Source organism: Dermacentor variabilis, chromosome 5, assembly GCF_050947875.1.
Source record: "Dermacentor variabilis isolate Ectoservices chromosome 5, ASM5094787v1, whole genome shotgun sequence".
Classification (NCBI taxonomy): Eukaryota; Metazoa; Arthropoda; class Arachnida; order Ixodida; family Ixodidae; genus Dermacentor; species Dermacentor variabilis.
In genome coordinates this window covers 202144063-202160252 of record NC_134572.1, presented here as the reverse complement: position 1 = coordinate 202160252, position 16190 = coordinate 202144063, and the positions used below count along the sequence as shown (strand labels likewise).

The window sequence follows — 16190 nt, the reverse complement described above, 5'->3', positions numbered from 1 at the left end:
GCTGTAATAAAGTTTATGAAACAAGCACATACTAGTAATAAGACGTCTACAAGCTAGAGATGTTAAACCTGCCTCTGCTTTTAATGATGATATACTAACGTTATATGAATAGCATGAATATATGAATCTTGTGGCTCGACTTTGTACTGATTCTAGGGAAATTGTTAGATAATTTTGGTTAGGGCTCCAAATAGCAGAGGTGTATTCTAATTTAGGACGGACAAGTGATTTGTACGCAAGTAGTTTTACGTTTTGTGGGGCATGTCGTAGATGACGTTTTAAGAATCCAAGGGTTCTGTTAGCGGATGATATGATTTTTGTGACAGGTGCGTTCCAGGTTAGATCATTGGACAATGTTACGCCGAGGTATTTATAAGTGTGAGTTAATTCTACCGTGGCGTGCGAGATTTTGTACGAGAAGAGGAGAGGATTACGTTTTCGGTTAAAAGACACGAGTTTACATTTATTGGGGTTTAGTTCCATGAGCCATGGGTTACACCAGTTCTGTACGCTGTTTAAGTCATTCTGGAGGGCGTGCTGATCAGAGGTGTTATTGACTGTGCGATAGATGACACAGTCGTCGGCGAAAATACGGATGTTACAAGAGGCATGCGTTGGTAGGTCATTAATGTATATTAAAAATAATAGCGGTCCAAGGACCGATCCTTGCGGGACACCTGATGTTACGGGAAGAGTACTAGAGGCTTGATTATTAACGTAAACATACTGGGTGCGGTTAGCAAGGAATTCACTTATCCACTGTAAAATGTTAGGATGAAGGTTTAACCATGAAAGTTTTAGTAGCAAGCGTTGGTGGGGTACTTTGTCAAATGCTTTCGCGAAGTCCAGGAATATTGCATCAGTTTGAAGGTTACAGTCAAGGTTCATATGCACGTCATGGATGAAAATAGCCAATTGTGTATCACAAGAGTCCTTTCGATTGAGTTATCTTACGGTTCTTTATTTTGTAAAGCTTGATGCCCGGTTGCCAGATGAACAATGTTTATAAACTCGTACTGCAAAAATTATAGGAGCACGACAGCTAGCAAAACGTGTTTCCTCAAAGCTTCACAGTTAGCTGGATTGGGCTGTAAGCTTGTGCGGCACACTGCATGACATATGGAGACACCTTTGATTACTGTCGCCTGAGTGATACCTTAATAGAGTTCAAGGCTAGAAGTACAATAACAACAAGTTAAATGTATACGTTACGTATCGACAATGTTCAGACTTTAATCACCTCCTATTTATATAGTCGGCAGAGCTCCGGGAGCACCTAAGGCCCGTCACCGATCGATATTGCGGATATATCAAAGCTAAAAACTTGGTGACGACATACTAAGAAGTTTCCCAATACAAGCAACTTGTTCATAACTCTCGGGAAAGCGAGAAAACTTGCCACTCGTCATCAACAGCATGTTCAACGTACACCCTCCAGCCCTATCCCACATACCAGCATGGCGCTGGACGATAGCTGGCACTGTGATTGCAAAATTGCCCTCAATAAAACGGTCTATCTGCACTGAAGCTCGGCTGCAACGGGGCGCTGCGGTGCCTCGGCGCAGGTTGCCACGTTTGTGGTTGCACCTCAGCAGCCAACAACGTGTTCTGCTCGGTGTTCCTGTGCAAAGGCATCTTATTTTATCGCGTGCAGTTCCACTTCGACAAGAAAACTAGCATGTTTCACTGAATGTGCTGTGTGAATGTGCCTAAATATGTAAATCGATGTCTGAATATGCGCTCGTGGGATCGGATGCATTAGCAGTGGATGGTGTGGTTCACACACTTCTAGTAACAGGTCAAGAAACAAGCACAATGATCAAGAGAACAAACAGACTGCTGGGCTAGTTGGTACTGCATAACTTGAGGCAAAGCACAAAAAAAAGAACATGAGGACAAGAGAAGGAAACGAATATACAGCGCTACTCACTAAATTTTTTATTGCACATGTCCTCCGCAACAAGAACACTTGCTGCTGGACTGCTGCATGCTGCCTGGCTCATCATCATCATCCTCATCAGCCTATTTTGTGTCCACTGCAGGACGAAGACCTCTCCCTGCAATCTCCAATTAGCCCTCTCTTGTGCCAACCGCTTCCAACAAGTGCCCACGAATTTTCTAATTTCATTGCTCCACCTAGTCTTCTGTAGTCCTCGATTGCGTTTTCCTTCTCTTGGTACCCATTCTGTAAGCCTAATGGTCCAACGGTTGTCTAACCGGCGCATTACATGACCTGCCCAGCTCTATTTTTTCCCCTTGATGACAATTAAAATATTGTCTATACCTGTTTTCTCTCTGATCCAAACCGCTCTCTTCCTGTTTCTTAATGTTATGCCTAACATTCTTCTTTCCATCGCTCTTCACGCGGTCCTTAACTTGTTCTCAAGCTTCTTTGTCAGTCTCCGAGTCTTTGCCCCATATGTCAGTACTGGTAAAATGCACTGATTGTACCCCATTCTTTTCAATGATAATGGTAGGCTTCCAGTCAGGAGCTGGCAATGTCTGCCGTATGCGATCCAACCCATTTTGATTCTTCTGTGAACTTCCTTCTCATGATCAGGGTTCCCTGTGATTAATTGACCTAGGTAAACATACCCCTTCACAGACTCTAGAGGCCGACTGGCGATCCAGAACTCTTGTTCCTTTGCCCGGCTATTTATCATTATCTTTGTTTTCTGCATATTAATCTTCAACCCCTCTTTTACACTCTCTCTGTTAAGGTCCTCAATCATTTGTTATAACTCGTCCACAGTGTTGTTGAATAGAACAATGTCATCGGCAAACCGAAGGTTGCAGTGATATTCGCCGTCGACCTTTACTCCTAAGCCTTCCCAGTTTAATAGCTTGAATACTTCTTCCAGTTCTTTAACATCTTCCTTTTTGTGGACTTAGTATAATCTTTGCATTCTTCCACTTTTCTGGGAGCCTTGCAGTCGATAGACACTTCGTATAAAGAGCCGCCAGTTTTCCAAGCATTATGTCTCCTCCATCTTTGATTATATCGACTGATATTCCATCTTCTCCTGCCGCTCTTCCTCGTTTCATGTCTTGCAGGGCCCTTCTGACCTCATTGCTAGTTATAGGAGGAGTTACTGTATTCTGTTCATTACTGTTTGTAAGTGAGGTATCCTGATTCCTTCCTGTACTGCACAGGCCAGTATAGAATTCTTCCGCTGCTTTTATATCTATGAGCCTGCTAATGATATTACCCTGCTTATCTTTTAGTGCACACATCTTGGTTTGTCCTATGCCAAGTTTCTTTCTCACTGATTTCAGGCTGTGTCCATTTCTTATGACTGAGGTTTTTTAGCGCACGAAAAGGGACGAAAGACAGTGGCAAGACGCGGACACAGCACTAACTTTTCCAACAATTGTTTTATTCCACAAAGCGGTGCACATATATACTGTGCAGCCCACTTATAACGATATTGAGAAAGGTGAAAAATATGATCGTTATAACCGATGATCGCTATATCTGGACTGCAGTTATTAAAAAAAAATTTTATAAAATTGTTCTAAAGAATGGATGATGTAGAAAGTAGGCTGTGAAAAACAAACTTTATTTCTAGCGCCAATGACCGTGTCAAGGGTTAGGCACACCGAAATAGTCAGAAATCTGCACTTGCTTTTGCGGCAGCTTCAGCTTCACAACCGCGATGTGCATGGATTCCAACGGCTGCGCGAACACTGGCGGTAATCTTTTAGCATGCACAAAATCAATTAAGGAGTCGATCGACGACAGTGCACTTTGCGTGGACATCGAGCTCGGGGTCAAGGAGCCACTGTCAATCTCGTCGTCACTGTCGCTGCTGCCGTTGCCACCGTCGCACAACTTTGCCGTCTGTCGAGACAGCAGATCTTCAGCGATCGCCTCGTCGGTGACCTCATCGCAGAATGAGGCAGCACTGTCTGCAGTCAAAAACTTCTCCTTCGACACACCACCTGTGTCACCAGTAGGAACGAGCTCCCAGAGCTCGGTTATGTCAGCGGCTTCCACCGTATTGGTCTCAGTGGGTTGGGGAACTTCGTCCTTACGCACAAAGCCCGCCTTTTTGAAGCAATTGGTGATGAACCACTGGTAAAGCGCCTCTTCAACATCAGCGTACAAAGGGTCTCTAGCCCTTTTCCGCTGATCGGCATGGTTGCTGATAGCTCCTGCCTTCACCATCGCGGTGTTCCCGGTTTTCAAGATGGTTGATATCGTTAACTGGGCGAGCTCATACTTCTTCACAAGGGCACTCACCTTGAAGCCGCATCGAGAGAGCTGCAAAATATCTATCTTCGTGTCAAGCGACACAGCTTTGCGCTTTGTCGGCGCCATCTTCGAAGTGGGTTGAACCGTTGGTTGCACGCTGCTTCGGTGGCGTCAGCCTGCTATCGCAAGAGAGAGAGAGAGACGCGGGACGAGGCGCCACTGCGCCGCCTTGCTTGTCGCTTTTTTTCGTTCTCTCTCTTTCGGAGTGACTGTGGCCGACGCGCATGAAGCAGCTAGCGTCATCTTGTGGCGCGCTGCGCCTACTCAGGTACTCTCCGGTGCGCGGTAATGGCGGCAGATACGAACTTACGCAGGTAAACATCGCTTTGTCTCGACATCGTTCGTTTCAGGGAACTAAACGATTACGAAAATGTTACGATTATTTGGCACGGAAAACGCCGTCCAGGCAGCAAAATTTTGATCGTTATATCCGATATGCGGTGAATAACCTATCGTTATAAATGGTTTTTTCCCTAGACCTAATGCATAAATTGACACTCTCATATCAACCCATCGTTATAACCGATATATCGTTATATGTGGTATCGTTATAAGTGGACTGCACTGTATAGGTAACAGACACCCCCGTATGCATGCGCGTATGTACTGATTTCTAATCAAATGAGACAGCAACGAGACATGTGTAAACGAAAGTTAAGATGATATCAAAGGTGAAAGAACGACCATGCATAAGCAAAAATTTTTTTGCAATTGCAAGATTAAAATGCCATCTCCATCAGGCCACACTCTGTGTCACGTTTAAAAAATCGAATTCTTTTCTTAAAAGATCTATTGAAGGCGTGCTAACACAAGCACTCCCCAAACTAACGACCTTCGCCGCTTCAATAATCTCACGTGTTGTTTGCACTGGGCTTCTTCCTACCACTGTACACTGTTTATAAATGGGACTGCACCCATGCTTTCTGCAGTCAAAAGCGAGATGCCCCACTCCTCCAGTTCACACATTAATTGCGTGTTCACGCAACCTGTCATTTACGCACTTTCCCGTTTGGCCGATGTATTTTTTGCCGCACGACAGGGGCAGTTCATACACGATATTGTTCTCACAATGAACGTAGCATTCCTTGTGATTTGTCCGGCAACTGGGCTTCTCAGAACCACAGTAGCTGGCCTTGCACAAGTTGGACAGCTTGACTGGCGCTGAAAATATGACGCTTACATTTGCGTTATTGCCAATCTTCTTCAGTCTGTGCGAGCTATCGTAGATGCACGGTATGATTGCGCGCTTCTGCTTCACTCGTGCATTTTCCGGTGAAGTAAACTGCTCATCCTGTCGCCCGCGTTTTGCGGTCTTAAGGAGACCTTCGGCCACAGCTGTGATGATATGCTGCAGGAAACCGGCCTGTTTCAGGCGATCCACTTGCGCCAGAAACAGGCGGCGAGGCTACCTTATCGGCGAAAAGTAAAGCCCCGAGGGCCCTTCGTGCCAAAAAATTTCCTTGGTTTGTCTGTGATAGATGCCTTAAGCTGACTGAGTTGGGTAACTCAATATAGAACGATTTCTAAATGGTCGTAGCTCCGGAATCGCACGTGCGCAGTCGGCCGAGAACCCGGCTAGGTATAAGGTGCCTCGGCCGCCTTTAACAGCACTTAGAACGTGAAGGGGTAAGATAGTAGTGGAAAACTGGTCGCTTCTCTCACGGGAAAGGCGACTAGACACGGGGCACCTCCATCTTGTGCTCCGTTGAAGGCCAAGCCGAGAATGGATAAGCTGCTCAGTCGTACGCACACACATGTATATAAACCTGTATACACGAAAACTTTCGCTCACGGGCAAATCGGAAGACTGCGAACCCGAATTTTTTTACGACACGGAGCGCATAACGCGCTACTCTCATTTAAAAATGATAATAACAGATGATGATAAAAACACACCATACTCAAGGTATGGTGTGTTTAGTATCTTAGTTTTTTTTCTTTGTTCTTCCAGACAGAAAGCACTCACCAAACCAGCCAGTCGCTTCTGCCGGTGAGCCAACAGCATGTCTCGAAACCGTTCCTCGGTGATTTCTGATAGAGTGAGGCACTTGCTTAGAAAACGACCCGAACCTGTAAATCAAGAGCCAATCCAAGTCAGCATACTATTTTAAATGATGCACATATACAACTTAGATGTGCTTATAACGTAACTGCTTATAGAGCAGGAATGGACATAATGCAGTCTATTCTGACTCTCATTTCACTTCCTATAAACTCAATAAGTACGCATAGCACTTATAGTGCAGCTGCGTCAGACACCATACCGGTTATAATGCGGTTTGAAAGGTCCCACAGACAAGCGAGGCAGCGAGCGCACTTCTCAACAAGGAGCGCCGACCGAGGGGAGAGCAACGAGGGCAATGTGGAGGAGGAGATGTGGAGCAATAGAGTGAACAAGGAACAGAGAAATAATTCGGCAATTTAGTGGTAAATGCGAGAGAAATTCATTAGCATCAAGTCACACTTTTTTGAGGTCCCGGATACATGATTTAAACTGCTTTCACTGCACTGCAAAGTGTTGTGCAGAAGCTCATCCAACACATGTTGTGCCTCTTCGAGGAGCCGAGTGCAACTTACGGTGGTTTGGAGCAGACCATCTTCAGTTGCATTTTATTTATATATATATATATGTGTGTGTGTGTATGTGTGTGTGTACATGAGAGACAGTCAAAACGTTCCTGGAATTGCTTCGGTGATGCCGAACAAGCAACAAGATAGGGTGCACATGCTTAGGTAGGGGGCTGGGTATGTTTGCGTGTGGGCAGAGCAGGTCTGGACAGGTTTCAGTGTGCAGTGGTGTCACTGCGCCATGTGACACAGACATGAGCAGTGGGCAGTCGGCGCAACGTCACAGTTCGAACAACGTGCAAACATCAAGTTCATGTGCAAACTGGGAAAATCAGCCAGCTTTAGAGATGCTTTAAGCCCTGCAGCAAATGTATTGTATTAATGCACTACAGAAAACCACACTTTACGACTGGATTGCACAGGCAGGCGACATTAACGGGCAGAATGGGCAGGAGACGTTAGAGGACGACGAGCACAGCAGGAGACCGTCAACATCCCAAAACGAAGAAATGATTGCCAAAATGAAGCAACTGATTTGCCGTGATCGAAGAATGACAATCAAGGAGTTAAAGCAAAAAGTGTGTATCCCACATGGATCAATTCATGTCATTTTACGCAATGATTTGAAGATGAGATGCATCAATGTGAAGTTTGTTCCGAGGCAGCTGAACACGGATCAGATGTAATGTCGCATGACAATCATTGGGGAGCCGTTTGCGATGAGTACGCAGAACCCAACGTTGCTCCAAGAGATCTGCACTGGTGATGAGTCTTGGGTGTTCGTCTACGACCTGGCAACAGAATAGCAGTCATCGGAGCGGCACACACCAGAATCTCCCAGACCAAAAAAATAATACATTGTCAGGTCCAAAGCCAAAGTGATGCCCATTGCATTCTTTGAAATCGACGGCTTGGTGCACCACAAGTTCGTACCGCCTGGACAGTCTGTTGCTGGTTATTTCTACGTGCAAGTTTCCCAGAGGGTGCTCGATGCGATTCGAAGGACGCGACGGGACAAGCGGCAAGGCAAGTGGTGTTTGTATCACGATAATGCACCAAGACACACATAGCTTACTGTCAGCAATTCCTCGCCAAGAACATTCCGGTTGTCCCTCAACCACCGTACTCTTCAGATCTCCCTCCAAGTTAATGCGATTAAAGTGAATGCGATGACTAAGCTCTGACAGATTCTGAACGAAGCCTTCTTCCGGTGCTTCTAGCAGTCAGGAACGATAGAGCAAGTGTGTGTGCACGCAAGGGTTCTACTTCGAAGGTGATTAGGTAAGCATTGCCATAAGCGTAACATTAGCACACTGAACCACCATTCAGGGAACTTTCTGACTGCCCCTCGTGCGGCATGCGTGCGCGTGTGTACAAGGTGTCCCACGTAACCTGAGCCAAAATGAAAGGTGCGTCGGAAGCAAATTGAACCGAATGCATACTATTCACAATAGCCTATAGTAACTCAGACAATATTTAGTTTTCTCTATAACTCACTAATTACCATATTAACACGATTGTAAGTCCACTCGAACGTGAGTCGACTCCCCCATATCGCTTGTGACAGGGGAAAAAAAATAAGAAGAGCATACCTAAGGGCACATTCGATAACGAAAATTTATTAGTAGCTGAAATGGTCATTGGACTACTCGTCTTCACTTGCGCTATCGTCCTCACTAGTGCTGCCATACATGGCTGCTCCGGTCACATAGTGTGTTGTCATCCACTGAAATTCCACATTTGGCAAACGACCGCACCATGACATCTTGTGGAACAGCAGCCCACATCGAATGCACCCAACCACACGCAGCCGTCAGGGAGGCTCTTTTGACAGGTCTGGTTGGCGTAAGTTCACAGTCTTCTGCCGCCAGCCGCTTGTACTCACAGCGGAGCAAGTCCTTAAAAGGCGAAGATCCGGGCTTGTTTCATGACCATGTGGCACTTCACTGGCAGGGACCGATCACGCATTTCAGTGACGTACGCCGCAAGCTTAGTTTACGGCTCCGGAAAGCATCCCTACTTCGGCCCATGGGAAATTCTTCACTTCCCGTCAAAGGTGAAAATTTTGTTCGCTGCAATCGCCACTCTCGCACCACCCGTTAAGAAACATCAAACTTGTGGCCCGCTGCACAGTGATTTGTTTCTTCGTACTTACACAGATATCCGCTCCCCCAGCGGATAAATCAACACAAGAACGACATCCGGCTGTTGAACTTGGAAGGCAACCCCCTGACCAAGCACTGCGAGCGCGCCGACCACAGAATCGCTTTCGAGGAGGTGAGCGTCTTGGCCGTGGAACATAATCTGTTTAAGAGACGCCATGTCGAGTCTTGGCACATCCAGCTCACAAAGGTGACAATGAATCGGACACCGGGAACGCTCCCCTCTGCGTACGTCAGTGGACTGCGCCACGTGCTGACAAAGGGAGACCGTAGGCCGCCCTATGCTGCTGGCCCACGTTTTAGTCACACCTGAAGAAGGGACCGAGCTCGTCCTGAAACGTTGGGTTTTAAATAAATTATTGGTTGGAGTTAATAGTTTTTCAAACTTTTGTTCCCAACCAGATGGACTTCCGTCGAAGATGTTTTCATTCAAAGCTGCACGTGCTGTACTAAATAATACTGATCTAGAAAGCTTGCACTTTTCTCAGTTAAACTGCCACCCAATGGAACTTGGCCGATGGCTGACGGTTGGTAACAAGTCAGGAAGAAGTCAGAGGCCGACATAGTTGGCCAGACAAGCGAGGCTCATGCCTGGCCATTGACCACATCGGCAGAAGGTTTGGCCTCTTGGTTGGCCCAACGTCTTTGGGTAACTTAGTGCCATGGGCTGCTACCGCAGGTCGGTAAGCGAGCATGGGCCAACCACACTATGAGGTCGGGGGCCAACCCGTACGCTCGTGAGTATGAAAAATTGCATATGTTCACAATTAAATAAAAGTGCTCGCCAGCCAGATTCTAACACTGTACCACCAATTTGAAGCCCGATATACTCTATAACCATTAGGCCATGGACGCATACCTCGACAGGTCGCATGCAAGCCACCACATTGAAATGTTGGTACGTCATTTAGAATAGGCCCACAAAACGTCATCTGAGACTTTTTAGAAAGCACAGAGGTTGTAATGCGAGGTTGGAAAAACCTTCTTCTAAGGGCCCCCCCCCCCCCCCCCCCCCAGCTGTGTCTTACCCGTACTCACATACGGGGCAGAAACCTGGAAGTTTACGAAAAGGGTTCTACTTAAATTGAGGACGACACAACAAGCTATGGAAAGAAGAATGATGGGCGTAACATTAAGGGATAAGAAAAGAGCAGATTGGGTGAGGGAACAAACGCGAGTTAGTGATGTCTTAGTTGAAATCAAGAAAAAGAAATGGGCATGGGCAGGACACGTAATGAGGAGGGAAGATAACCGATGGTTATTATTAAGGGTTACGGTTTGGATTCCAAGCGAAGGGAAGCATAGCAGGGGGCGGCAGAAAGTTAGGTGGGTGGATGAGATTAAGAAGTTTGCAGGGACAACATGGCCACAATTAGTACATGACCGGGGTAGTTGGAGGAGTATGGGAGAGGCCTTTGTTCTGCAGTAGGTGTAACTAGGCTGATGATGATGACGATGATACAGGTGCGGGGCCAACACTTTCTTGGTTCCTGGGAAGAAGATAGACCAACGCATAAACCGGCGGTGTATTGGATAAGTTCTCTATAGGATTGGTCTTGGGAGATTTCTAAGCTTCATTTCCCTTAAGTTTAACGCCTAAATTTATTTTTCCACTTCATCTTACTGCACTACAGCGGCTGCTGGTGCTAAGTGTGAAACCATTTGGCAGTCGCGGTGGCTGGATCGGTTAGCCAGTATGCCAGCATCATGGATCCTTCATCGACACCACACTGTTCTCCCCTTCCACAAAAGAAAGTACTCTTGAATAAAAAATATCTGTTCAAGTGTTAAGTGAATAATACTCCGATTTGGCCGTGGGGCAGAGCGAACCTGTCATCCTGTTGCAGCTAAGCTTGAGATGCCGGTGTTCAGTAAAGGTCACATGAAAAATTAGTATCTCGAAACTGGTGAAGTCCTGAGAATTTGTTCCAAGTGGATATGCCTTGTGAACTCGCCTGCTATAATTCGTAGATTGAAATATTGTCAGTCTGTAATGTGGGAAGAAGAGGACACCGATGGTGGCCTTGGAGACGACGAAGAAGAGTTTAGTTTTTTCGCTGCTCTACGTTTGTTGGCTCCGCCATTAAAAGCCATCTGTGAATAGCCGTACGCTTCTTCCTTCACGTAGCATCATTGGTGGAGTTGCCGGGTAATCCCTTGCGCAAGACGGAGCTCCGCAGCGGACGTCGCCTGGCCACCCTGTCATCCGAAGGAGAGTCTTCAACCACAGCCCCGTTGTTGCCACCGACGATCATCCTGGTTTAGCCTCGTGACCCTGGCATGTTTTCCGAGATTGACAATGTTGACTGGTTGCAGAATTACGAATGGGTCAGCAAACACTACAGGTGAGATAACACGCTTATGCTGGCTAATATAATATTCTACCTAAAGAAAACAGCACAGGGCATTGAGTTATTGGGTGTACTACCCAATAAACATTCAGCGTTTTTTTTTTTTTTAGCCAACATCTCCGGAAGAGGTTTTCTTAGCTGTCGTGTCCCTGAAAAACAGCAAAGCACGTGATATTGATGGGCTGCAAATAACACCCAATAAATTTGTGCTCAATCTTCTGTCACCTGTCGTCACTCATATATTCAATATTGCTTTATCTGCTGGAGTCTTTCCCGAAGCAATGCAACATGCCAAAGTTACTGTACTGTTCAAATCAGGGAACAAAAACAAATTTTCAAATTACAGACCAGTTTCAGTATTACCTGTAATTTCAAAAGGATTAGAAAAAATTATCCTGAGAAGGGTTACATCATTTTGCGAGAAACATTCTATCATATCCAAGCAATAGTCTGGTTTTCGGAATGGCATGTCGACAGAGCTTGCGTTACTGTCACAAAAGGAATTCATTCTTAGTGGTTCTGAAGACAAAAAGATAACAATAGGTGTTTTTATTGACTATTCCAAAGCGTTCGACCGCATTAACCATTTAATTTTATTTGATAAATTACGAAATTGTGGTTTTTGCGGCACTCCATTAGCACTTATACAGTCATATTTAAGACATAGAAAGCAGTGCGTCTCAATTAAATCCCAACAATCAACTCTTGAAAAAATGTTTCAAGGAGTTCCGCAAGGCAGCGTTCTTGGGCCAACATTGTTCAACATCTACATAAATGACATCATTCATATAAGCAAAAAAAAAACACTTCATCATTTATGCCGACGACAGCAGTTTGTTTTTCCAGTTAACTAGTCTGGCTTACCTTTTGAACCTGGCAAATGACACCCTGAGTAGTTTGCTTAAATGCAGTAAAATTAAGTCATTGGAAATAAATAGTACGAAAACAAAAGCTATTCTGTTTGCTCCACCACAAAAAAAAATTGATAGGAACACAATGTTAAAGATTGGTGCAGAGAGGATAGAGCTTGTAAAAACAGTAAAGACTCTAGGGGTAGTTTTTAATGAGCATTTATTCTGGGATGATCACGTCGCCCGAGTTTCAACATCTTTGGCCAGGGTTTGTGACACACTATGCAAATTCAGGCATGTTTTAACCCCTAAAATTAAACTTTTAATCTACAACAGCCTTCTTGCTCCTCATATAAGTTACTGCAATCTCGCATGGGGAACCACTTCCCAAACGAATCTTTATAAACTACTAGTCCTGCAGAAAAAAGCTGTTCGCAATATTGCGAATGCCTCTTACAATGCCAATACAACTGCAATATTTCACTCTCTTAATGTGATTCCGGTACAACACTCATACAAAACAAACCTGGTTTTAAAGTGCAAAAAGAGTCTTTTATACAACAACACAGTTTCTTAGATTTATGCAAATTAACTTTCCCCACACATGTACCGTACACCCTGCCACGGCGGCCGCATTTCGATGGGGGCGAAATGCGAAAACATCCGTGTGCTTAGATTTAGGTGCACGTTAAAGAACCCCAGGTGGTCAAAATTTCCGGAGTCCTCCACTACGGCGTGCCTCATAATCAGAAAGTGGTTTTGGCACGTAAAACCCCAAATATTATTATTATTATTACATGTACCGTACAATATGAGGCAAAAGTATGTTTGGCTACTGCCATTTTTAAGAACAAACTATAGATTTACTAGATTAGAATATTGTGTACCCAAGTTACTAATCGCCTTACAGAATGTTGATATAACCCTAAATTATATTTCTAAGCGAACGTTGAAGCACAGCTTTCAGAATACGGTGCACTTGCGTGAAATTGGTGACACAAACGGTTGAGCAATTTGATTAAAACGCTTTATATAACGGTATTTTGCTTATGTTTCTTGATGAATATCCTTTGTACAAAAGCATGTTACTGTACTAAATTATACCCTTATGAGTGGCTGTATGAGTTACAATGGCAAGTTTCTGAAATCTGAATGTTGTAACAATGTTTAACGAACAGTGTTTCAAGAAAATGCTGTATGTGTACTCATGCTTTTTTTCCATTGGTGAATATGTGCGCACTTCTTTTTTTTTTTTCTCTCTCTCTCTTATTGATAAACTATAGCAGGAAGTTTTCTGGTATGCGTGTGTGTATATGTGTATTATATGTACTCTGAATGTATGCATGAATCTGTGCCTGCTGCCAAGAAAAGGGGCAAGGACCTAGTCAAGCTGTTGTTTTGCAGCTTTTTGTTCTTGCCCTAGCGTTCTTTTTCTGCTGTAAAAATAGAATGCTGAAATAAAATGAAATGAAATGAAAGGTCTGGTTAAACAAACACAAAGAAAAGATTACAAGTTGGGACCAGTGCAAACAGAAGCTTAGAGATTTGTTCGGCAAGCCCTTCAGCTGCCAACGTGCTGCTGAAAAGGACCTCGGAACCTATGTACAGATGTCCGCAGAATCTTACATGGCGTACATTGCGGACGTCCTCGCTCTTTGCAGCAAGGTGGATAATAATACTGTTACGGAAGGATGAAGAGAGGAAGAAGATCGCGGGATGCTGGCTGCTGCATGTTGTTGGTGGTCAGCCATCTTAACTACTTTGACTCATTTTGTATATATATATTGTAATTACAATCTTCTATACTGCCAACATCACCACAACATATTGGTGAGAGGTGCGGGGCGCCACGGCTGGAAACGGAGCTCCACAGTGGACGTCACATCCCCGTCCGCACCATGAATGACGGTGAGCACTCGGGATCAACATCGTTTCTGCCTCCTACGTCACCATCACCTTCGGTTGTTGTTGTGCAACCCAAGGATCCTGGAACTTTCTGCGGGACAGATGGTGCCAACGTTGAAGAGTGGGTGGCCATGTACGAACGCATGAGTGGAATCAACAGATGGCACCCTACGCATATGCTAGCTAACCTGTTTTTCTACGTAAGAGGGACGGCAAAGGTGTGGTACGAAAACCACAAAGCAGAGCTAACCAGCTGGAATTAATACAAAGAGAAATTTACAGACTTGTTTGGCAAACCAGCCGGCCATAAAATTGGCGCAAAGCAGGAAGTGGCCTCCCGTGCCCAATCCCCCACGAAGTCCTATGTCTAGAACATCAAGGACATGCTCGCACTTTGTCGTAAAGCCGATCATGACATGACAGAAGCCGAGAAGGACGGGCACATGCTTAAGGGCATTGCTGACGATGTGTTTAATCTGCTCATGTGCAAAAACTGCTCGACAATTTATGCAATCATTAAAGAGTGTCGACAATTCGAGCAGGTCAAAAGCCGACGCGTCTTGCAACCATTCACCAGACTTCCCAATATTGCCGCAACGTCAACGTGTGAAGATCAACCCGCACAGCAGCATGCGTCGCCATCAGAGGACGTGGTACGAATCGTTAGACGTGAACTGGATGCGATGACACCCGCAACTTTCTGTTCGTGTAGCCTTGATGTTACCACATTTTCAGTTCCCCTCGTACAAACCATCGTTTGCCAGGAACTTGAAAACATTGGTTTATATTCTATGTGTGCTGTCGCCTATCCCAGAGCTAACGAATGCCCTTCTACTATTTTCGCTCAACCCCGATGCTTCCCTCCGCGTCGTCGCAACCCGACTGAGTGGAGAACTGTGGATGACCAGCCAATATGTTTCACCTGTCGCCGCATTGGTCATGTCGCCTGATACTGTCGCAACTCGTGGCCATCAACACCTCGCGCGCCGACCAACCCGAGCCGTTTTGATGGAAATGCCCGCACTGTTTCGCCCACCTCACAGCCTAACACAGCAATCTGCTAGGAACACGTGGCACAGCCGCTCACCATCGCCACGCGGACACCAGTCTTGTTCACCGCAGCCATGTTGCCTTACGTCCTCTGTGGCTTTTGGTCGCACCCTTTTGGAAAAATAGAAAATGCAGCCCTCGGAGGTGGTGCTGCAATACGCTGATTCAGGAGCAAGTGATAATTGATGCATGCAGGGCCAATATGCTGGCTTCAAAATAATCAACATAAATGCAAGAAGCCTGATAAACAAAGTGCATGCGCTTGAAGCTCTAGTTGTTGATCATGCACCTGACATTGCTGTAATTACTGAAACCTGGTAGCATAAAAATATACTCAGTAGCGAAATTGCGCCACCCGGATATTTGCTGGTTAGGAGGGATCAAGAAGAAGCAGAGGCGTGGCCATTCTGGTGAAACAAAATATCATATTTTCCACTATAGAAGTACCAGGAAACATTGAGGCTGTATGGATTACTACAAAATTGAATAACCGCACTGTATTCATCAGAGCGGTATACAGGCCTCCGAACTCTCCCGTAGAACACATTTTGCTGCTAAGAGAATTCATGGAAACATATGTGAAAAAGCAAGACAGCATACTGTTACTAGGTGAATATAATCTCCCGGCTATTGATTGGGATTCATATGTAGTTGGAGACATAGATGTTGCATCTTCTGAGATGTTCTTGGATTTAATATATTCTTGTTAATTCAGCTGGTTAACCAATATACTAGGGTGTGTGAAATAAGGTCATCTGTACTTGATCTTATATTAATCTCAAGTGCTTTCACACTGCATGTGATTGACTGTCTTGTTGATGAAGGGTTATCTGACCACAAAATGGTTATTCTGTCCTTGAACATGTCATCATACCCCTTGCACCAGGATTCAAGCATCTAATATCTAAACTTCCAACCCACTGATGATGTTAGTGTCATGGATTACCTTGAAAGATAGTTTGATAACTTTATGTCTGTTTATGAATCCAATGGTGGCACGGACAATCTCTGGGAATTTTTCTAAGGTTACGATGCACTGCATTACACA

At 45.0% G+C, this 16190-nt stretch overlaps 1 protein-coding gene across 1 annotated transcript in view; it reads right to left on the bottom strand.

The window, feature by feature from the left end:
• The window catches only part of LOC142583441 (nuclear factor related to kappa-B-binding protein), a 588296-nt gene that overhangs the window by 425345 nt on the left and 146761 nt on the right, over positions 1 to 16190 (bottom strand). The window contains exon 9 of the mRNA XM_075693910.1: positions 6222 to 6325. Within this exon, the coding sequence (XP_075550025.1) occupies positions 6222 to 6325 (104 nt within the window). The remainder of the gene's footprint in view (positions 1 to 6221; positions 6326 to 16190) is intronic.